Here is a 23504-nt window from a genome sequence, read left to right on the forward strand (position 1 = left end):
ATACCTATATTATATGCATTATATTATATCATGATATTATATGATATATTTATTTTCATGTTATATTTTTCAAATGGATGTACAATTTTCCCAATAGTAATTATTGAATAAGACTTCACCACTTTTCATTAATAAATAATTACATATAAAATTATCTTTTCTCTATTCAGTTTTAGAGATCTACTTTTCTATTCCTGTGTTAGTACCAAAATGTTTTATTAATGTGGGTTTTTAAATCAGAATACAATGGAAGAGGGGCCAGGGTTGTGGCTCAGTGGTAGAGCGCTTTGCTAACCTGCATGAGGCACTGGGTTCAATCCCCAGCACCATATAAAAAAATAAATAAATGAATAAAATAAAGGTATATGTCCACCTACAAATAAAAAAATATTAAAAAAATACAATGAATGGACTGGGGTTGTGGTTCAGCAGTAGCATTCACTTAGCACATGCGAGGTGCCGGGTGTGATCCTCAGCACCACATAAAAAATAAATAAATAAATAAAATAAAGGTATTGTATCCATCTACAACTACAACTAAAAAAAATATATTTTAAAAAAGTGATTATAAAAGAAAGAAATTGACAAATATACTATTATTATAGGATATAGTAATGTAATCTCCCTCAGCAACTGATGGAGCAAACAGTTGAGAGAAAAGTGAGAATGCTGAACATGTCAACTGCACAACTGACAAGCTTAATATACACAGACCATAAATATTTATAAAAATTTTCACATATCAGGTCATAAAGAAAATCTTAATTAAAATTGATGTCAGATCATTTTTGATGATGTTAAAATAAAGATAAAATTAGCAATGAAATAAATTAGCTAGAGCCAGGTACAGTGGTGCATGCCTGGAATCCCAGCAACTCAGGAGGCTGAAGCAGGAGGATCACAAGTTCAAAGCCAGCCTAGGCAACTTAGTGAGACCCTGTCTTAAAAAAATAAAATGGGCTGGAGGTGTGGCTCAGTACTCAACTGCCCCCTGGGTTCAATCCTTGGTACAAAAATAAATTAATTAATTAACTAGAAGGCATGAGAAAATATAAACTAATGTCTCCCAAGGAAATTTAGTCTTAGCTAATTATAGTAAAAGGAAGGGCTCTATCCACTCAGGAAGAGTTGAATCAAATTTGTTACCAAAAGAATTAAAAGTTTAAAATACATTTCTTTTTTTTCCTTTCTTTTCTTTCTTTTTTCTTTTCTTTCTTTTTTTTTTTTTTTTTTTTTTGGTACTGGGCAGTTAATCCAGGGGCACTTAACCATGGGCCACATCCCCAGACCTTTTTAAAATTTTATTTTGAGCAGGGTCTTACTGAGTTATTTAGGGTGTTATTAAATTGCTGAGGCTGGCTTTGAACTTGTGATCCTCCTGTCTTAGCCCCCAAGTCACTGGAATCACAGCTATGAGCCACCATGCCTGGCTTAAGACATATTTCATTTTATTAGCAATTAGAGTGTTATAAATATTTAAGTTCAATTTTACTCCAGACTAACATGGAATAAAATGTATGGCTTACAAAGCACTTCTCTAATCACACATTTCTCTTTTGTACCCTGTGTGAGGATAAGGAGTGTATAAAAGAGATGTGCCTTCCCCATGTGAAAGACTTTCAAGTCTTATGTTCCAGGCCCTGTAGTGAGTTCTGGAAATTTCAGGTTCCATAAAACAAAGCCCTTGTGAAGGAATTCATATTTTCTATGAGGACATTTCTAATGCTATGACTTTGACACTACAACCTAGGCAGCTGCCTCTCAGTGAGCTTAATGATAAACTAACAAATAGGGTGTAGTAAATAGTCCCAGCCCAAAGAGGATGGATGGTGACGGTAATAAATGATATAATGGCAGCTAACATCAACCAGAAGCTTCTACATACCAGATACTGTGTATCGTACACAGATTATCTATCTTGTGCTGACAGTCACCCTACAAGGACAGGTGCTATTAATATCTTCAATACAGAGAGGAGGAGCCAGACACAAGGCAGCTCAAAAAAAATTGACCAAGTTAGGAAAGCTAGAAACTAGCAGGAGCAGGATCTAAATCCAACCAATCATATGAATCCAGAGCTTGTGCTTGTAACTATTGTCTTATTGTCTAACTCTTATTTTATACCAACTACCTACCAAATCCATTTTTTGAAAGTATATACATCAGGTGAGTAAAGAGATGACACTCGAAAGACGCTGAGCTGTTGTCCCAACACAGGGATACAGACTAAATATGTGGCTATTGAGATTGTTTTCCTGGATAGTTATATGGAAACACATCCTTGTAAAGAGGCCTTATCTCTGATGTCCGTCTAGGCAGCTGTCCTCCTATGTTAAATAACTATATCAACACATCAGTAGGAAAGAAAAGATCAGAGGTAAAGAAGAAAAAAATTAGTCACAGAGACATGATTTATGACTACAAAGGGAATGTAGATAGTGCAGGAGGATCCAGAATGTAGGGAGACTACCAATCCTCCAAGACTGAATAGAAGGTAGAATGTGGGTAGAAGGTTTGGGGGAAGGACAGACAAGAAGGGCATCTGGAGAGAGGCCAAAAGTAAAGAAACAAAATGAGGGGCTGGGGATGTGGCTCAAGCGGTAGCGCGCTCGCCTGGCATGCGTGCGGCCCGGGTTCGATCCTCAGCACCACATACCAACAAAGATGTTGTGTCTGCCGAAAACTAAAAAGTAAATATTAAAAAATTCTCTCTCTCTCTCTCTCTCTCTCTCTCTCTCTCTCTCTCTCTCTCTGTGTGTGCGTGTGTGTGTGTGTGTGTGTGTGTGTGTGTGTGTGTGTGTGTCTCACTCTCTCTTTAAAAAGAAAAGAAACAAAATGACACTCAGTCCATAGGAGTCCAACCCTCATGCTCTTCCTACTGTGGGTGCTGCTTTAAACCCTGAGGCCTAGAGCTGTCCAACAGATCCTAGTACACAATGTGCCCTTGACCTAAGACTAAACTGAAAATCATTGTTTTTTAAAAACACACACACCACACTCATCTTAAAATATTGTTTAACTTAAAAATAAAGACCTTTTCTTTGTAATTTTTTTTTTTTTTGTCAAAGGGCCAAAAGGCTTTCTCTTTTTCATCTCTGACACCTGGAAAAATCACCTTTCTGCATGGACTACACCCATATGTCATCTCTGGATTTCCAGTTGCAGTATTTTTGAAAAATATTTTTTAGTTGTCAATGGACCTTTATTTTATTTATTTACATGCAGTGCTAAGAATTGAACTCAATGCCTCACACATGCTAGACAAGCGCTCTACCACTGAGCCACAACCCCAGCACCCAGTGGCAGCATTTTTAAAACAGAGCAACATGGCTGGGTGCAGTGGCGCACGCCTATCATCCCAGAGGCTTGGGAGGCTAAGGCAGGAGGATCACAAGTTCAAAGTAACTGCAAGGTGCTAAGCAACTCAGTGATACTCTGTCTCTAAATAAAATTAAAAATGGGGCTGAGGACGTGGCTCAGTGGTTGAGTGCCCCTGAGTTCAATCCCTGGTACCCAAGGGCGGGGCGGGGGGAGGGAACTAGAGCAACAACTTAGACATTCCTAAATTTGTGATTTCTCCCCCTTCTTAGCTATTAGTCCTTTACAGTTTTGTTCAAAGCTTTCAAGTAAACTTTCTCAGAAACAAAAGCCCAAGAAGTGTGACCAAATTAAGAGAGTTCTGCTGTACTTGTGAATTAGGTGAGGGTTCTAATCTATTGTACATACAGAGAAAAAGAAAAGAACCAGAGAATGTTTAAAAAGCAGAGCTACTAAAAGATGATCAGGGAGAAAAAGAGAAAGATGCTCATTTTAATTTTTTCAAATAATTAGTTACCAAGAAAGAAGTTACAACAAATTCCAGGCAAAATATAGGCTAGCAAAAGAATAAGAAAAGCACAGGCAGAGCTGATATGAAATATATATAAACAATAAGCATGACTGGGTATGATGGTGCACGCCTATAATCCCAGCTACTGAGGGGACTGAGGAAGGAGGCTGCAAGTTCAAAGCCAGCCTAGGCAACTTAGTGAGCTTAGTGTTTCAAAATAAAAATAAAGATAAAAATAAACAGGCTAGGGATGTAGTTCAGTGGAAAAATGCTTGCCTAGCAAGCTCAAAGCCCTAGATTCAATCCTCACCACCATCACACACACACAAAAAAAGTGTATACAGACAAGTAAATTAAAAGCTATCCAGGTGGAGAGAGCAGGAGTAGGCATCTTTGTGACTTGTTATACTAAAGTGCTCTTCTTTTTTTAACATGTGTATGTATAGCATGTATACACACATATCATGTATATATACTATACATTATATACACTATATACTATATAGTGTACTACATGTTATGCATACATATATAAACACACATACATACCGTCATAGAACAAAATCTGACTCCTGTATGTATTTTTTCCACTTCTAGAAAGCTAGTAGAAGGAAGCAAGACACTGCTCCATAGCTACCCAAATAACCCACAAGATATTCTACTTTCTTGTCATAAGTTTCCACTGTGGACATTTAAATCAGGATGTCATTCTTGGAATGGGACTTTTCAGGGTCTCAGGAAGGTGGCCATCCAGCCTATTTAAACATTTCAGTGGCTAGAAGTTCCCTAGCCCATGCAGTGGCCTATTCTGTTGCTAGACCCACATGAACTTTGCAAGTTCTTGCGCATTTGGGGCCAAAATCTGCCTCTGGCAGTTTGATCACACTCATCCCAGCTCTGACATCTGCAGCTATAGGGAACTGGTCAATACGGTGTGACAAACACTTGAAGATAATCACTATGTTCTAAATCTCTTATCCAGGTTATGTGCCCTCTAGTTCCTCGAAAGACACAGTTTTCGGCATGGCTCCATACAACAAAAGGCAAGTGAACACTCACCGCATTTCACCATTCCTACTTCATAGCACTTCCGAAGCCGGCAGGCCTGGCAGCTTTTACGCCGGTTCTTATCTATGGTACACTGATTCGTAGCTGGGCAAATATAATCATTATGTCCTACAGTAGAGGAAAAAAAAATGAAGGTTCTTGTTAAAATATTTTGGTTAAATTTCTTCCAGGGCAACAACACTGATAATATTACCCAGTTGACTGTTGATGAAATTGTAAATTAGTTCAACCACTAAGGAAATCAGTATGGGGGTTCCTCAAAAGACCAGACTCGGGACCACCCCATGATTCAGCTATACCATGCCTCAGTATTTATCTGAAAGAATTAAAGCTATCACCCTATAATGATACACACATACCATGTCTATAGCAGCATAATTCACAATAGCTATGATGGAACCAGTCCAGGTGTCCATCAACAGATGAATGGATAAAGAAAATGTGGCATATATATATATATATATATATATATATATATATATATATATAAAATGAAGTTTTGTTAAGTCATAAATAAAAATGAAATTATGTCATTTGCAGGAAAATAGATGAAACTAGACCATCATGTTAAGTGAAAGTCAAGGGACTATGTTTTCTCTCATATGTGGAAGCTAGAGAGGAAAAAGGAAGAGAAAGGTGTGGGCGGACCTCATGGAAATCAAAGGCAGATCAGTAGAGGAAAGAGATGGAGGGGTAGAAAAGAGGAAGGGTGGGGATAAGTGCAGGAGTGATACTGGCCAAATTATATTACTATATTGTGTACTCAGACGAGTGTGTAACAACAAATCCCATCATTATGTGCAATTCTAATGTACCAAGAAAAAAAATGTGGGGAAAAGCATATTATCCACGTGAGAGATAGGGGACAGATACAGATACAAATGCCAAAGTGACACCCTGACAACAAGTAAAGGAGAACTAAGAATAGCTCAGTACCTTGCTTTTTGGCTAATAGGTTATTCCCTCGCATTACTAGAATTTAAAAAAATAGATATGCTTAGGCTGGGCACGGTGGTGCAAGCTTGTAATCCCAGCAGGCTGGGAGGCTGAGGCAAGAAGAACACAAGTTCAAAGCCAGCCTCAGCAACTTAGCAAGGCCTTAAATAAATCAGTGAGACCTATCTCTAAATAAAATATAAAAAAGGGCTGGGGATGTCGCTCAGTGGTTAAGTGCCCTGGGTTCAATCCCTAGTACCAAAATAAATAAAGAAATACATTTAGAAATATTCTCCTTTGGACATGGAAAGGGAAAGTCACATGAAATTGATTTGCTCCAAATCAAAGAATTCCTCGAGAGTTGTGTATCAACTTACCAAATTCAACTGCTTGTATGCTTTTACATATATCCCTCTTCGGGATTTAATATAATATTTTTTATGTGAATTCATAACCAAATAAGAAAAGTAAATCAAAAGGAACAAATAAAGAAATTAGTAATTATTCTGGGAGATGAAACTGACCAGATTATGTTATATGAATGTATGAATATGTGACAGTGAATCTCACTAATATGTACAACTATAATGAACCAATAACAAAACTTTAAAACAGAAATTAGCAATCTACATAAGAACAGAAAGTACTTCTTTAGCTGTGGTGGGTTATTGTTCTCATTGCTTCACTCCCTCCCTCCCTCCACCTTGTGACCCTGTGATATGCTAGAGTGCACAGAGTACATTTCTGCACCACTGATGTTGGGTTTGACTCTGGGACTTACTTTAGCAATGGTATGTTAATAAATGTGCTGTTCTAACAGTTGGCTTGACCTCTTGAGTGCCTAAAAGGTAGCCACTGGTCCAAGGAGAATGTGGGGATGTGTGGAAAAGACCTGAACTCAACCCAAAGGCCAGGGCCAGCCTTATGGAATAGAACCATCTTATTCAACCCATAGATCCACCCATACAAAAACTAATGCTCAGTGTAATAGGACATTAAGATTTAAGTTGTTTGTTAGATAACAACCTCTAAGACAATTACACTTTTATTTCTATGTAGAGATAAAATATTTCAAAAATCAGTTATTTCATGGGCTGGGGCTGTAGCTCAGTGGTAGAGCACTTGCCTAGTATGTGTGAGGCACTGGGTTTGATCCTTAGCCCCATGTAAAAATAAACAAATAACAAAAAGGTATTCTGTCCGTCTATTAATACAAAAAAAAAGTTATTTCAGATGCATATGGAGAATGGATTAGAGTCAGCAGAACCAATGGAGGACAGGAGACCAAGTGAGAACCTGCTATAGCTGTGTAAATGAGAGAGGCTGTCTGGACTGGACATTCGTAAAAAGGATGATAAGGGACACATGGGTCTGAGAAAGGTTTAGAAAATGGAGACTATCATAAAACAGATAAAAAAATAGAGCATTCGGGTACCTTTCTTTTTCTTTTGGTACCAGGGATTGATTAAACCCAGTGGCACTCAACCACTGAGCTATATACCCAGCCCTTTTTTAAATTTTATTTAGAAAGAAGGTCTTGCTGAGTTGCTTGGGGCCTCACTAAATTGCTGAGGCTAACTCTGAACTCAATTCTCCTGCCTCAGCTTCCCGAGCCACTGGAATTATAGGTATGCGGCCACACCCAGCTCTTTTTTAAAATTTTTAAATTTATTTTTGTTACTGGGGATGGAACTCAGAGGTACTTTACTACTAAGATACATCCTCAGCCCTTTTTTTTTTTTTTTTTTTTTTTTTGCAGAGGCAGGGTCTCACTAAGTTGCTTAGGGCCACACTAAGTTGCTAAATTGAACTTTTGATGCTCCTATTTCAGCCTCTTGAGCTTCTGGGATTACAGGAGTGTACCACCATCCCTAGAGGTGCCTTTATTTCTTCATTGTATCTTTCTAATAAACAACAGAGCCTGAACTTCTTACATTAAGCCTAAATGGATCAGATTTCCAGAGTGGGCAATGGGTGAATCTCAATGATAAATAAATAAGTCAGAAAAGAAACAAGTCAGGACACAGTGGAAGAGAATTTAATTTATGCAAAGTTCAAAAACAGAGAAAATGAAACTATAGTGCTTAGGGATATGTGCACAGGTGGTAAAATCTTAGCAAGGATGGCAGAAGTTAGGACTGTCTTACCCCTGGAGGGAGGGAAGGAGCTATGACTGGAATGGCCACTGCAATATCCTGTCTCATTACCTGAGCACCGGTTACACAGGGATTTTGCTTTCCTATTCTTTAAACTGAATATAATGTATGCAGAATTCTACTTTTCTCTCTCTCTCTTTTTTTTTTTCTTTTGCATAGTGGCAAATAAAAACTCCAACTTTTTAACATACTCCACAATTTTTTTTTGACCAATATGAGTATCTCATTTAGCAAAGAAAAGTTCTTTTGAACTTTGGTTAGGCCCTTTTTTTAAGAAACAGGTTCTTCATGTTAGAGAAAGAAGATGCAAATACACAAACAGGAAGAAACTAGAACAAATCTTCCATTACACTTCTACAGCATGTATATATATACACACACACACAATATATATATTACTTAATGCTGTCCCCTAAGAAGACCTGGAAGCAGGGACATTCCCAGAGCAAGAAGAAAACTAGTACTCAGATTTTTTTTCTTTCTCCCTTTTTTTTTTTTTTTTTTTTTTTGGTGGGGGTATGCTGGGAATTGAACCCAGGGGAGCTTTACTACTGAGCTACCTCACAGGCCTTTTTATTTTTTATTTTGAGACAGAGTCTGGCTAAGTTGCTGAAGCTAGTCTTAGAACTTGAGATCCTCCTGCCTCAGCCTCCCAAATCACTGGGATTACAGGCCTGTAGCCACCATGCCAGACTACAAATACCATTCTCCACTAGGAGAAAATGGGGCTCCATGGAGAAGTAACTTATCCCAGGACTGGGACAGGCAAAGTATGGATAAGCCTGAAGCATCTTATGAATAAGTGCCCAAAGAATTATAGGAACATGTCAAAAAAGACATAGAAGTCACTTTAAGGTTTCCTGCTGGTCAAATCCGAAATAATATAGACATCAGGATAATAAATAATGACACTAAAGATAATAGTTCATTGCAAAAAATAGAATATCATAAGTTATAATAATACAAATTAACTAACTAAAGGTTTAATGACGAACAGGAATATTTGCATAGTCTCAAAGGATTTCCTAACAAAAAGACTCATAAATTACAAAGAGAAAGAAAAAAATAAAGAAAAAACAGAACTTTTACAGAATACAAGCCTGGCAGACAACACCTTAATCAAATCACCAAAATGAACATCACTAGGAATGCGACAAATTAAAATCATGCACAACACGAAAGGAGCTAATGAGAAGAACACAGCGTCATCACTACAGAATCATCTCTGAGATATTCCTGCCAATAATGTTAACCCAAAACTAATGATGAGGAAACATCCAAAGTGAGGCAAATCCAAAGTGAAGGACGTTCTGCAAAATGGCCTAAAATCTTTGGAAGTGCTTATAATCATGAAAATCAAAGAAGGACTCAAGAACTACTCTGGACAAATGAAGAATAAAAACATAACAACTAAATGCAAATTCTGGTTCTGAAACTAGATTCTTGTGCCACAGAGGACACCGTTGGAAAAATTGAGGATTAGATGGTAGTAATGCATCCATGTTAATTTCCTGATTTTGACAGTTGTATTGTGGCAGAAATACATGTTAAGGTATGCACTCTCTGAAATTCAAGGTCTTCCACAATCATTCAAGTTGTTATATGTTCCCAGCAGTTGCAGGACTGATGTTTTAAAAATCATCATTCACAGAATTGTTGAGTACCAGCAAGTGAACAAAATGCACAAACTAGCCGGGCGCCGTGGTGCATGTCTGTACTCTCAGGGGCTTGGGAGGCTGAGGTGGGGGATCTTGAGTCTAAAGCCAGCCTCAGCAAAAGTGAGGAGCTAAGCAACTCAGTGAGACCCTGTATTTAAATAAAATACAAAATAGGGCTGCGGACATGGCTCAGTGGTTGAGTGCCCCTGAGTTCAATCCCTGGTACCAAAAAAAAAAAAAAAAGCACAAACTGTTGTCTTGCTCAACACTGTACCTGTAGAGCTTAGTACAGGGCTCAGTAAATATTCATTAAGTGAATTTTAATAGGAAAGAGAAGTAAAATAAAGAACAAGCTTTTAAAAAATAAGCCATGCCTTCATCTGGACCAGGAATGATGAGGAGCTTCTCCCCGGGTTCCTTTGCTCTGTGCTCCACAGCCCAGGAGAGAAATGACAGTATCTCTAATGGCAACTTAGTGTGCGAAGAAGCCAACAAGCTCAGCACTAATGGACTGCCCAGCTCAAACAGCTTCCAGTGTACTCATCCAGTGAAAGGGACGGAAATGTATTAAGATGTGGTCCTGGAGTTTATGAATCAAGTTAGCAAGACAAGCTTAAAATTAGGAAAACAAAACAAAAACGTAACCAGTTTCTCAAGTTAACAGTGTACCATCCTGGCCTATTTGAGACATTTGAGTGGACATTTTCAATTACTGCAAAGTATTTATGAAAATATAAAAGGTCCAAAGAAAGGATCATTTAGGCCTTAAGTAGTTGTCACAGCATAAACTCTTTCTTTTTGCATATTTATAATTTGACATTCCTGGCTGATGTAGGAGGAAGGAATGACATTGGGAAAATTTACTTTCAACTGTTATCAGCTATAGTCTCAAGGTTCAAAGATATTTCAGGCAGACAGATGTTTTTCCAACAGCAAAAAAGAAGAGTCTCTCTCTCTCTCTCTCTCTTTTTTTTAAGACATACTTAATTGTAATGGACCAAAATCTCTTCAAGGAGCTGGCATAGTGGTGCATGCCTTATAATTCCAGTGGCTCAGGAGGCTGAGGCAGGAGGATCGGAAGTTTAAAGCCGGCCTTAGCAACCTAGTGAGGTTCTGAGCAACTTAGCAAGAACCTGTCTCAAATAAAAAGGGGTGGGTTTAGGATTTGGCTTAGTAGTTGACAACCCCGGAGTTTAATCCCTAGTACCAAAAAAGAAAAAAAAATCCTAGGGCTGGGATTTGAGCAGTAAAGCACTCACCTAGCACGTGTGAGGACCTGGGTTCAATCCTCAGCACCACATACTAATCAATAAATAAAAGTATTGTGTCCAACTACAACTAAAATATATATATATATAATCCTCAAGGGGTAAAATTCCAGAACCTCAGAAAAATACAGAATTCAAGAATCATATCAAGCTGGTATGGTGGCACACAACTTTAATATCAGTGACTCAGGAGGCTGAGACAGAAGAATCTCAAGTTCAAGGCCAGTCTCAGAAACTTAGATTTGTCTCAAATTCAAAGGTGGAAAGGGATAGCCTGGGGGTGTACCTCACTGGTGGAGTATCCCTGTGTTCAAACCCCAGTACCACAAAAATTTTAAAAATGTATATCAAGAATTCAGTTCTGAATTTCAGGAAATGTGAACTGTCCACATCACATATAGCAAAAAACTGGCCTAATAATTCGCTGCTATGATAATCATAAAAAAATATTTAAGCATTAGATATATTTGCCATAATCAACTTCATTTCATCTTTAGAACAACTCTGAGTATCTCTGTTTCACAGAGGAAGCTTCAGATGAAGCCAAAGAGCTATAACATGGAAGATCCAGGATAAATGGGTGGTTATCAAACAGGGTAAATTTCAGAGCTACATAGAAAGATGACTTTATCCACCAACATTCTTCTCCTCACCACCGTCTGGGTGCTATTGGTGCTTCTCTGCTTCAGGTAAAACTTCCTCTTAATCTGCACTTATCAGTGGGTAAGTTAATTGCTATTTGCCATTTGCACACTATGAACCCCCTTAAGGCTGCTGTTCTTAATTGGTCAAGACAAGGCACTTGGGGCTAGGGGTGTGGCTCAGCGGCAGAGTACCTGCCTAACATGTGTGAGGCCCTGGGTTCAATCCTCAGCACCACATAAAAATAAATAAATAAAATAAAGATATTGTGTCCATCTACAACTAAAAAATAAATATTTTTTTAAAAAAAGAACAAGGCACTAAGCCAGGCTCGATGGCGCGTGCCTATTATCCCAACAGCTCAGGAGGATCATGAGTTCAAAGCCAGCCTCAGCAATGGGCAGGCATTTAGCAACTCAGCGAGACCCTGTTTCTAAATAAAAATACAAAATAGGGCTGGGGATGTGGCTCAGTGGTTGAGTACCCCTGAGTTCAATCTCTGGTACAAAAAAAAACAAAAAACAAGCACTGAGGCTTTGATAGAAAAGGGAAGAAGACCTCATGGTACATTCTTGAATCTCAGCAACTTGGGAGGCTGAGGCTGGAGGACCACAAGTTTGAGGCCAGCCTCAGCAACTTCGAGAGACCCTGTCTCAAAATTTAAAAAGAAAGGTAGGTAGGTGGGGGAAGGAGCTCTATACAAGAACATTGCCCAGAAGGGACATCTGAAGAAGAAATTACAAGGCAAAGAGAAAGAAAAGAACACAGCCAACAAACAAAGAGACTTCAGCACAATCAGGGCTGGCATGGGAGGGAGTGATGGCAAGGATGTATACAGAATTGGGCTGACTGGTCCTGAGGCCAGTCATGCACAACTTGAAATTGACGAAAAGGTGATTTTTGAAAATTAGCAAACCAAATACATGAACCCTAGCCCAGAAGGAAATTGGAGAATGTTAGAGAAATGATCTAATCCCAGAGCAGAAAACAGGGAGCCATGCAGGAAACTCTAAATTCAAGAAGACAGCATTTCATCAATTCTCAAAGTCCGCTGCAGCTGAATTCCTGATTTCTGACCATTTCCATAAAATCTATTTATTCTCCTTTCCTCAGGAGCCATCCCACTGTCAGGCCTGTTAAGCGTGCCCTATATTAAACCTCTGCACCTTCTAACAAGTGCACCTTTTCCAAGCATTATCTTTTTGAAACTGTAACTGGACATCTCCCCATGATCCTGGGGGTAAAAGGAGGAGCAAGACCCATTTGAGTTGGCTGTATGACCTTAGGGTTGTGGCATAGAACAAGACAATCAAAGATAAAGTCTGTGCACTTGAAACAACCCACATACCGGCTCCTCCCAGCCCACTCCCAAATACATATGATCCTCCAATCTTCACGTGGATAGAATGTATCAAACAGATCATTGCTGAAATTTCTACCAGGTCATCTCTGCAAAACTGTTTAAAAGCAAAAGTGGAAAACTAAAAGAGCAGTAACAATACTCTTGTACCTTGAATGCTTCTTTTAAAAAAGGCCTTACAGCCTTCACACGACCAGACTCCGTAGTGATATCCAGACGCATAATCGCTGCAGACCGCACAGAAGTGAGCATCCCTTTTTGAACTTGGACTAGTAACAGGGCTGGTGCAATGGTTCACACTGACCTTCCTCTTCAGTGTCTCTCTGGGAAGGCAAAGAAAATATCCATTGTAAAAGAGCATGAAGAGAAAGAAAGGGTTTTTAGGGGGAAGAAAAAAAGGCATGAACATAGTCTAATTTAATCTCTTTGCCTTCCAGGACTCATGATAAATGTATTCTAGGAAATCTGATGGAGCAGAACCTCTGTTACTGATATCAGATCTATGTGGAGAATGACTGATGTGTGAAAGTGGTTAGGTGAGTTTATGCCCATCCATGCACAGGAAGGAAACAGAGGCTCAAAGCTTGCTTCAGGGCAAGGGACACCAAGGAGGAACAGAACCCAGCAAGGGAACACTAGGGGGCACTAAAAACACACCTGGCAAGTTCCTAATTTTGTCTGAGCATGTTTGTTTTGAAAAGGGAATAGTAGGGGTATTACTGACTTATTACTTAATTTGTCCAAATATTAACAAAACTTTTATTAGAATTCAAGCTCAGAAACAAAAATATTTCCTCTTTTAAAGAAAAACATTACTTTTATATTTTTAAACTGTATTTATTTATGTTTTATAATGTTGAGGATCAAACCCAGTGTGTCATATGTGTGAGATGAGGGCTTGAACACTGAGCTATATGCCCCCAACCCAACATTACTTCAAAAAAGTTACCTATTAAAAAAAAAAGTTACCTATAATTTTTTGCTGGGCATGGTGGCATACACTTGTAATCCCAGCAACTCGGAAAGCTGAGGCAGGAGGATCATGAGTTCAAAGCCAGCCTCAGCAAAATCAAGGTGCTAAGCAACTCAGTCAGACCCTGTCTCTAAATAAAATACAAAAAAGGGCTGGGGATGTGCCCCAATGGTTGAGTGCCCCTGGGTTCAATCTCCAGTACCTGCCCCCCAAAAAAAGTTTTCTACATTTTTGCTGAATGTGGTGGTGTACACCTGTAATCCCAGTAGCTCAAGAGGATAGCAAGTTTGAGGCCAGCCTCAGCAAATTAGCCGGACCCTGTCTCAAAATAAAACATAAAAAGGGCAGGGGGGTTGGGGCTGTAGCTCAGTGGCAGAGTGCTGGGATTGTGACTCAGTGGCAGAGCACTTACCTCACATGTATGAGGCACTGGGTTTAATCCTCAGCACCACATTAAAATAAACAAAATAAAGGCATTCTGTCCATCTATAACTACAAAAAATTAAAACAACAACAACAACAACACTGATGTGGCTCAGTGGTTAAGTGCCCCTGGGTTCAATCCCTGTTACAAAAAAAAAAAAATAGTGGAGAACAATTGGATATTCAGATACTATACATGCAAATACACACACACACACACACCACAAAACACAAATTTTTTAAGTTACCTACAATTTTTATATTCTTTTTTATCCACCAATACAAAGTTGTTATTAAAAGAAGAAAACTAAAATTATTATATAACATTTTCTCAAAGTTCCTTTTTTAAATATGTATGCCGAGGATTGAACCCATGGTCCCACATGCACCACGCACATGCTCAATCACAGAGCCATATCCCCTGCCTGATTTCTCAAAAGTGATGAATTTCAATACCCAACATGCCCTAACGTAGCATTCTGCTTGTTTTAGAAGTTTATTTCTTCTTTGTCCTTCTTTTGATACCATCCTTTCCCTCTACAGCCATACTAATTATTAAAAATATAAAAATTTAGACTGAAATAATTCATCATGTTACCTTGCATTTAAAGAGCTCAAATATTTAATTTCAGAAAAACTTAACAGAAGCCTACATTTATGCATTTTCTCACCAAACTTCTTAAAGTATTGTTTTAGTTCATGGTTTAGAAAGCTTGTACTAATTACCTTTTCAGCCTTCACATGGCTAGCATGTTGTTTACTTTTATCCTGGAAACAATTTGTCCTGAACACTAAGTTGTGACTCACAAAAAGATTCTAACCTGAAAGTAAAGATTTATTTTTCAAACCCAAATAGCTTCATTGGGAGGAAAGTGATTCGAGGTCAATCTTTTTTAAATTTTTAAAAATTTTTTAGTTGTACACAATACCTTTATTTTGTTTATTTTTATGTGGAACTGAGGATCGATTCCAGGGCCTCACACGTGCTAGGCAAGTGCTCTACTGCTGAGCCACAACCCCAGCCTGATTCAAGGTCAATCTTCATCACATAAAGACAGTGGTCACGATAGTGAATTCTCCCCATGATACCTATCTACAAGCACAACCTTTTAATGAGGGTATCATATGTTTTCGGTGCTCTAATTTATCTAGGTGACAAAATAAAGACCTTGTATAACACACATCTTTCTTCTCATTAAACCACAGAGCAAAGTGCATCATGCCCACCAACTGCAGTTCAGAATGAAGACTACATTTACCTGTTGACAGGTAAGGTGTGTTCCAGTGATCTTGCTTCACACCAAGGACTCTTTTGAGGCTCTGCATACAGAAGTGAGGACTGACAGTGAATTGCTAACGGAGACAGGTGCCCAGGAGTTGGCCATAACACATGTGGGCTTGCTGTCTGTTGACCAAGCCCACTTTCGTTGTTATCTGAAGTGCTAGAAATACTGTAATTCATCACAGCAGGACTATAGAATGTCATGGACGAATATTCGTGATGGCTCTCTACATAGGAGGAAGGGATATATATGGGGCCATGCTCCAGGGGTAGGACAGATTGACTGCAGTTGTAGGAGGCAGGAGAGTTAAGGCTAGATGGTGAGTTTTTGATATCCATGTCTTGAACAGGCAGCAGCTGAGAAAACTCCTTGTGAGAAGAGGCACAAAGGGACATTATAAAGGACTCAAGGACTCATGGGCAGGTATAATGGCTGTAAAGAGAAATAAAAGATACGGCTATGAGCTATAGAAGTAACTGTTAAAAAGTATTCAAACATTTTTTTATAAATGCACACCTTTGTATGGGATTACAAATACATCCAAAAAGATACATGTGAAAATATTAACTACAGAGGGGTAGGAATGTGAAGTATGAAACTCTCATTCATTTACTTCTTTTTTTAATATTTATTTTTTAGTTGTAGTTGGACACACTATCTTTATTTTATTTATTTATTTTTATGTGGTGCTGAGGATCAAACCCAGGGCCTCACACATAGTAGGTGAATGCTCTACTTATAAGCCATAATCCCAATCCTCATTTACTTCTTTATTGCTTCATTGTTGTGGTTATTTAACCATGATAACTTATTCTACGATATTTTAATTTTATTTCACTATAAATTGTGTTGAGTTCAACGGTGGTATTCCTTTACAGGGAATACAAAACTAAAATCAAGCCATACAAGCATAAGATAAACCAGTGATGAGGCCTGCTCAGTCTATACTAGAGCAGACACCAGTTCATACCAGAGCCCACATGAAGGTGTTTTATTCAATAGAAACAGACATTAATGGGCTGGAGTTGTGGCTCAGTGGTACAGCACTTGCCTAGCACATGTGAGGCACTGGGTTCAATCCTTAGCACCACATAAAAATTTAAAAGGTTATTTTTTTTAATTTTAAAAAAGAAACAGACATTAACAGTAGCAACATATGGCCATAGAATGCGACCATAAGTACCCTTGAACTTTTTGTGAGTTCTAGTGAGGCTCTGACAAGCCTAACATTATTCTCTTACCAGTCAGGTAATAGAACCCATCTGCTAATGCCAGAAACTTGAAGGTTCTTCATCCATCTGGAAATGACTACAACTTAAAGCCTTTTCCTAGTTGGCTGCCTTTCCACTTTAGAGTCATCTAACAGATTAATTTCAATGTGACAAAAGGTATCATCTGGATGGCTATATCATGCACTGGTGACAAGGACAGGTTTAATGAAGTTTGTGCTGAGACAATTGGACCTCCTGGTTGGTCTTCTAAAATACTTTTGAAAACTAAAAACCAAAAGAATATATAAAATGCCATCAAGTATGCTTTTTCTGGAGCTAGAGAAGTTTATTTGAAAGCTCATGTGGAAAAATAGGAATAGACAGGTAAACCCTAAAGAAGATCAATGATCCAGGCTAATATTATTAACATATTCAAATACACTGTGTTCTTTCAATAATAAACAAGGTCCCTCTGCAATCTTTTTTTTTATTGGTTGTTCACAACATTACAAAGCTCTTGACATATCATATTTCATACATTAGATTGAAGTGGGTTATGAACTCCCAATTTTACTCCAAATGCAGATTGCAAAATCACGTCGGTTACACTTCCACAATTTTACATAATGCCCTATTAGTAATTGTTGTATTCTGCTACCTTTCCTATCCCCTACTATCCCCCCTCCCCTTCCCTCACAACTTCTCTCTCTACCCCATCTACTGTAATTCATTTCTCTCCTTGTTTATTTTCCCATTCCCCTCACAACCTCTTATATGTAATTTTGTATAGTAATGAGGGTCTCCCTTCATTTCCATGCAATTTCCCTTTTCTCTCTCTTTCCCTCCCATCTCATGTCTCTGTTTAAAGTTAATCTTTTCTTCCTGCTCTTCCTCCCTACTCTGTTCATAGTTGCTCTCATTATATCAAAGAAGACATTTGGTATTTGTTTTTTTAGGGATTGGCTAGCTTCACTAAGCATAATCTGCTCTAGTGCCATCCATTTCCCTGCAAATTCCATGATTTTGTCATTTTTTAGTGCTGCGTAATATTCCATGGTGTATAAATGCCACATTTTTTTTATCCATTCATCTATTGAAGGGCATCTGGATTGGTTCCACAATCTAGCAATTGTGAATTGTGCTGCTATGAACATCGATGTGGCAGTATCCCTGTAGCATGCTCTTTTAAGGTCTTCAGGGAATAGTCCGAGAAGGGCAATAGCTGGGTCAAATGGTGGTTCCATTCCCATCTTTCCCAGGAATCTCCAAACTGCTTTCCAAATTGGCCGCACCAATTTGCAGTCCCACCAGCAATGTACAAGTGTACCCTTTTCCCCACATCCTCGCCAGCACTTGTTGTTGTTTGACTTCATAGTGGCTGCCAATCTTACTGGAGTGAGATGGTATCTTAGGGTGGTTTTGATTTGCATTTCTCTGACTGCTAGAGATGGTGAGCATTTTTTCATGTACTTGTTGATTGATTGTATGTCCTCCTCTGAGAAGTGTCTGTTCAGGTCCTTGGCCCATTTGTTGATTGGGTTATTTGTTATCTTATTGTCTAATTTTTTGAGTTCTTTGTATACTCTGGATATTAGGGCTCTATCTGAAGTGTGAGGAGTAAAAATTTGTTCCCAGGATGTAGGCTCCCTATTTACCTCTTTTATTGTTTCTCTTGCTGAGAAAAAACTTTCTAGTTTAAGTAAGTCCCATTTGTTGATTCTTGTTATTAACTCTTGTGCTATGGGTGTCCTATTAAGGAATTTGGAGCCCGACCCCACAGTATGTAGATTGGAGCCAACTTTTTCTTCTATCAGACGCAGAGTCTCTGATTTGATATCCAGCTCCTTGATCCATTTTGAGTTAACTTTTGTGCATGGTGAGAGGAGGGGATTCAGTTTCATTTTGTTGCATCTTGTAGCCTCAGGTTGGTGATGACTTTTCCACAGCCACCCATCCAGGCTGTGGCCCAAAGGGTCAACATCTCAAAGGAATTCATTAAGAAATATCACCTTATCCAGAGAGGTGGCACATACCCATAATCCCAGCATGTTGGGAGGCTGAGGCAACAGGATTGAGAGTTCAAAGCCAGTCTCAGCAACTTAGAGAGGTCCTAAACAGTTTAGGGAGAATATATATATATATATATATATATATATATATATATATATTTTTTTTTTTTTTTTTTTTTTTTTAAGGCCTGGGGATGTGGTTCAGTGGAAGAAGTGGAAGAGACAGGGAAGGAGGTGAAGAAATCACTCTACAACTTGCATGCTGTGAAGGCCTTCTGGCCTTGAGGGAACCTGGACCTACATTGACCATGCATTCACACTGGTTACTGACTGCCATCTGCACAGGGGCACTTTAGAGGGTGCATTTTGCTGGCCCTGCAATGCCAGACCAGCCAGGCTAAATCAATCAACACCTCTGCTACTTCATGGCCAAACCTTGCTTATCCAGTGAGGTTTGAACTCCTTCCAAATTTGTTCTTCCTTAGGTGTTACTCCTCAGTCATGGGGTGCCAAAGAGAGTTTCCTTATCTTTTATACTTAATCTGTTACCGTAGTTGGTAATTCTTTAAACTTCCCCTGTTAGCTGAGTATCCTGGTAGAGCCTGTAGTCCCAGCTACTTGGGAGGCACAGGCAGGAGGATTGCAAGTTGGAGACAAAGCTAGGCAATTTAGCAAGATGTCCATCTCAAAAAATAGAAACAAAAGATTTCCCCTGTTGAAAGTATTTATAGATTCTATCCCCTGAGTTAACTCAAAACTACTACTGTGATGGCAAAACCAGACGTGGTTGTGAAAAGAAATTACAAAAAACTCTATGGTAAGAAACCAATGCCTGGAGAAGGGGTCAATTCCACTCCCTTCTCTAAGCCTTTCTCCAGGAAGCCTAATTAACCATGTATTGTAAATAACTGCCCTAGGAATCTGACTACTCCCTCTTAAAATGTAACAGTTTTCTTCTTATCTGTTTTTGTGAGCATGCTTTATGTTAGAGACCCTGCACAGGGCCTTCAGCTGCGTAGATTAGGATTTTTTTTTAAAAAAGATGAAAAGCCCCAATGATAGGATGGTTCTAAGATGACTTGAAATAACCTATAAATATTGTGAGAAACTTCAGATCAGGGCTCAGAATTTGGAGTTTTTGTTTTCCTCTGGGCCCACTTGCATAAAATTAAAACTTTGGAATTCTCCTCTCTGAGTGCTACTTGCTCCTTGTGGATCAGTCTGTTTCCCGCAACACTACTGTAAGAGAATAGAAGATCTGAAAATAGAAGATTTGAGAATAGAAAATCCAAAAAAGCAAAACTTTTTGGAAATTTGGTATACTTCAAATCCCTGGGAAAACAATAGTCGGTAGTCCAGCCACTGAAAAAAAAAAAAGAACAGTGGATATATATCATACACTGTACCAGAATAAACTCCAGAAATCAAAAAGTTCAGAGAGATGGAAGAAGAAAGCAGGGGAAAGAAATATAAATGTAGAAGAGGGGATAAAAGGGAGAGGGGAGGGGAGAGACCCTACAAGCACCAGCAGCAAACATAGGAAAATCCCTTTACAACCTGAGTGAGAGGGGAGAACTCTGGCTGAAAATCCAAAAGCAATTTTTTTAAATAACCAATAAATTCAATACCCAAACCCAAATATCATACAAATACGTTAAGCAAAGTAAAAAAAAAAACTAATGATAAATTATAAAAACAAAAAGAAAGAAAAACAATTCTCAATTTATTTTAGAAACAAGGAGCTAATCTCTCTAATACATGGGGAGAACTCAGATTAGAATGAAGAGCAAACTACTCATTAGAAAAACAGGCAAAAGTCACAGGCAGAAACAAAAGGAAGGCAAATGACTCTTAAATAAAAAAGATGTTCAGCCTCATTTGTAGAAGAGATGCCTACATTAAGATACTATATCTCATTTAACACATTAGACAAAAACTTAAATATTTCCCTGGCAAATGATTCAAATGTTTGAAAACAGACTGTCTTGGCAAGGCCACAAAACAAACAAACAAAAAAGCCAGCAACACATGCCTGGAATCCCAGCCACTGGAGAGGGTGAGACAGGAGGATCACAAGTTGGAGACCAACCTCAGCGATTTAGAAAGCCCTATCTCAAAATATAAAAAGAGGTAGGAGGTGTAGCTCAATGGTAGAGTGGCCCTGGATTTTATCCCCTCTACCCCACCCCCCCCAAAAAAAAACCAGGAATAACAAGGATTCCATGTGTGTGCACATGTGTATATGTGCTAATGACTGAAACCAGGGACATTTTACCACTGGGCTATACCTCCAGTTTTTTGTTTGTTTGTTTTTTTATAAGTACTCTCTTTTTTTAATATTTATTTTTTAGTTTTCGGCAGACACAACATCTTTGTTTGTATGTGGTGCTGAGGATGGAACCTGGGCTGCACGCATGCCAGGCAAGCACACTACCACTTGAGCCACACCCCTAGCCCTATACCTCCAGTTTTTGAAACAGGGTCTCACTAAGTTGCTTAGGGCCTCCTTAAGTTGCTGAGGCTAGCCTTGAACTTACCATTCTTCTGCCTCAGCCTCCTGACTCTCTGGGGTTACAGGTATGCACCACCGCACCTGACTAAGGGACTCTTTTCTACAATGCTAATGGGAGTGGAAAATGATAATCACTATGGGTCTTTTTTTAAATATTTTATTTTATTTTTTAGCTGTAGTTGACCCAATACCTTTATTTTATTTATTTATTTATTTTTCCTGAACCTGAGGATCAAACCCAGGGCCTCGCATGCACTAGGCGAGCGCTCTACCACAGAGCCACGACCCCAGCACTCCATGGGTCTTTGACAAAATATATCAAATATGTATGTTTTTACCTTTTCAACTATGACTTTCAAAAAAAGAGAAAAAGAAATCATTTGTTAGCATTGTAAATTATCATTACATCAGTTTCTCTACTTGGATACACAGTAATTAAGGTAATTAAGCCTATACTTTCCTCCTTCTTTTATACCCCAGTACTGCGAATGGAAACCAAGAATGCTCTACCGCCGAGCCACACCCCAAGCCCTTTCTAGTTTTTATTTTTTTAATTTTAAGACAGTCTCACTGAGTTGCCCAGGCTGGCCTTGAACCTGTGATCCTTCTGCCTCAGCCACCAGGCCTGGATCTGTATCCTGCCTTTTTGAAAGAATCTATATTTTATTCCATTGTCAAGGGAAACTTCTGTACAAAGGAATATCAGCAGGGCTGGGGATGTGGCTCAAGCGGTAGCACGCTCGCCTGGCATGCGTGCGGCCCGGGTTCAATCCTCAGCACCACATACCAACAAAGATGTTGTGTCCTCCGAGAACTAAAAAATAAATATTAAAAAAAATTCTCTCTCTCTTTCCCACTCTCTCTTTAAAAAAAAAAAAAAGGAATCTCAGCGGGTAAATGGTTCAGAAAAAAATTGGTAAAGCAAATAAGTAAAAATACTGCAATTACTGCACCCCTGGATAGCAGGTATACACAGACATTCATTTTGCCAATCTTTCAACTATTCTGTAAATTTGAAATTTCTATAAATTTTTCATAATAAGCAGCTTTGGAAAAAACAAATTAAAAATGAAAACCTTTAAAAATATTTAAAAATGTGGAATAATATAATCTGGAAAAGGGAACAGTGACCATTAATAATGAGGCTGGTTAAGAGAGAAAATTAAATGAAGGAACTTGCCTTCAGAATTATCCATCCTCAATATTTTCAACTCTTGCTTAAAATATAGGCAATTTGGTTCTCTAGAATCTCCCAATATCCTCCTTCTGATTTTTAATTTGAATGTTCCCTTCCTTTGTCCTAAAATCCTATCTATAGTGGCTTTAATTATGTTCATAAATTCTTCAACATTCTTCCCTTCAAAAGATGGAGTCTAGCCTGGCCCTTGAGTGCAAACTAGATTTAGGGATTCACTTTTTTTTTTTTTTTTTTGTATAATGAAGTCCACTTCCAGAGGCACCGTCTGAGCCGAGTCCTCATGTTCTTCTGGGATCAGCCTTTATTTTTTTTTAATTTTTTATTTGTTTTAATTAGTTATACATGACAGTAGAATGCACTGATGTATTTTGATATATCATACATAGATGGTATGTAATTTCTCATTTTTCTGAGTATACATATTGTAGAATCACATTGGTCATATAGTCATATACATGTATAAAGTAATGTCTGGTTCATTCTACTATCTTTCTTATCTCCCACGACCCCTGTCTTCCCCTCCTTTCACTTACCTCTATCTAATCTAAGGTAATGTTACTTTTTTTTTTGCATTACAATTCTTAATACACATATATACCACAATTTTTATATCTCTGTTTGTATATAAAGTATGTTGAATTGAGTAATTCAAGTCTTCATACATGTACTTTGTATAATGATGTCCATCACATTCCACCATCCTTGATAATCCCCTGCCCCCTCCCTTTCCCTTCCACCCCTCTTCCCTATCTAAAATTCATATATTTCTCCCATGCTTTCCCTCCCAATCCCACTATGAGTCAACCTCCTTATATCAGAGAAAACATTTGGTATTTATTTTGGAGGGATTGGCTGACTTCACTTAGCATTATTTTCTCCAATGCCATCCATTTACCTGCAAATGCCATGGTTTTGTTATTTTTTAATGCTGAGTAAAATTCCATTGTGTATATATGCCACAATTTTTTTTATCCATTC

General features: G+C 38.4%; 1 protein-coding gene across 2 annotated transcripts in view; it reads right to left on the reverse strand.

The window, feature by feature from the left end:
• The window catches only part of ESR2 (estrogen receptor 2), a gene marked incomplete at both ends in the record, with an annotated part of 67160 nt that overhangs the window by 28841 nt on the left and 14815 nt on the right, over nt 1-23504 (reverse strand). The window contains 3 exons of one of the 2 annotated variants that reach the window (XM_081290002.1): nt 4889-5005; nt 13068-13240; nt 15573-16028. In XM_081290002.1, the coding sequence (XP_081146128.1) occupies nt 4889-5005; nt 13068-13240; nt 15573-15991 (709 nt within the window). Of the gene's footprint in view, nt 1-4888; nt 5006-13067; nt 13241-15572; nt 16029-23504 lie in introns of those variants that run through there. The other variant, XM_081290003.1, reaches the window with a different exon arrangement.

The sequence above is a fragment of the Spermophilus citellus genome (assembly GCF_964194105.1).
Source record: "Spermophilus citellus genome assembly, chromosome: 4".
Lineage (NCBI taxonomy): Eukaryota > Metazoa > Chordata > Mammalia > Rodentia > Sciuridae > Spermophilus > Spermophilus citellus.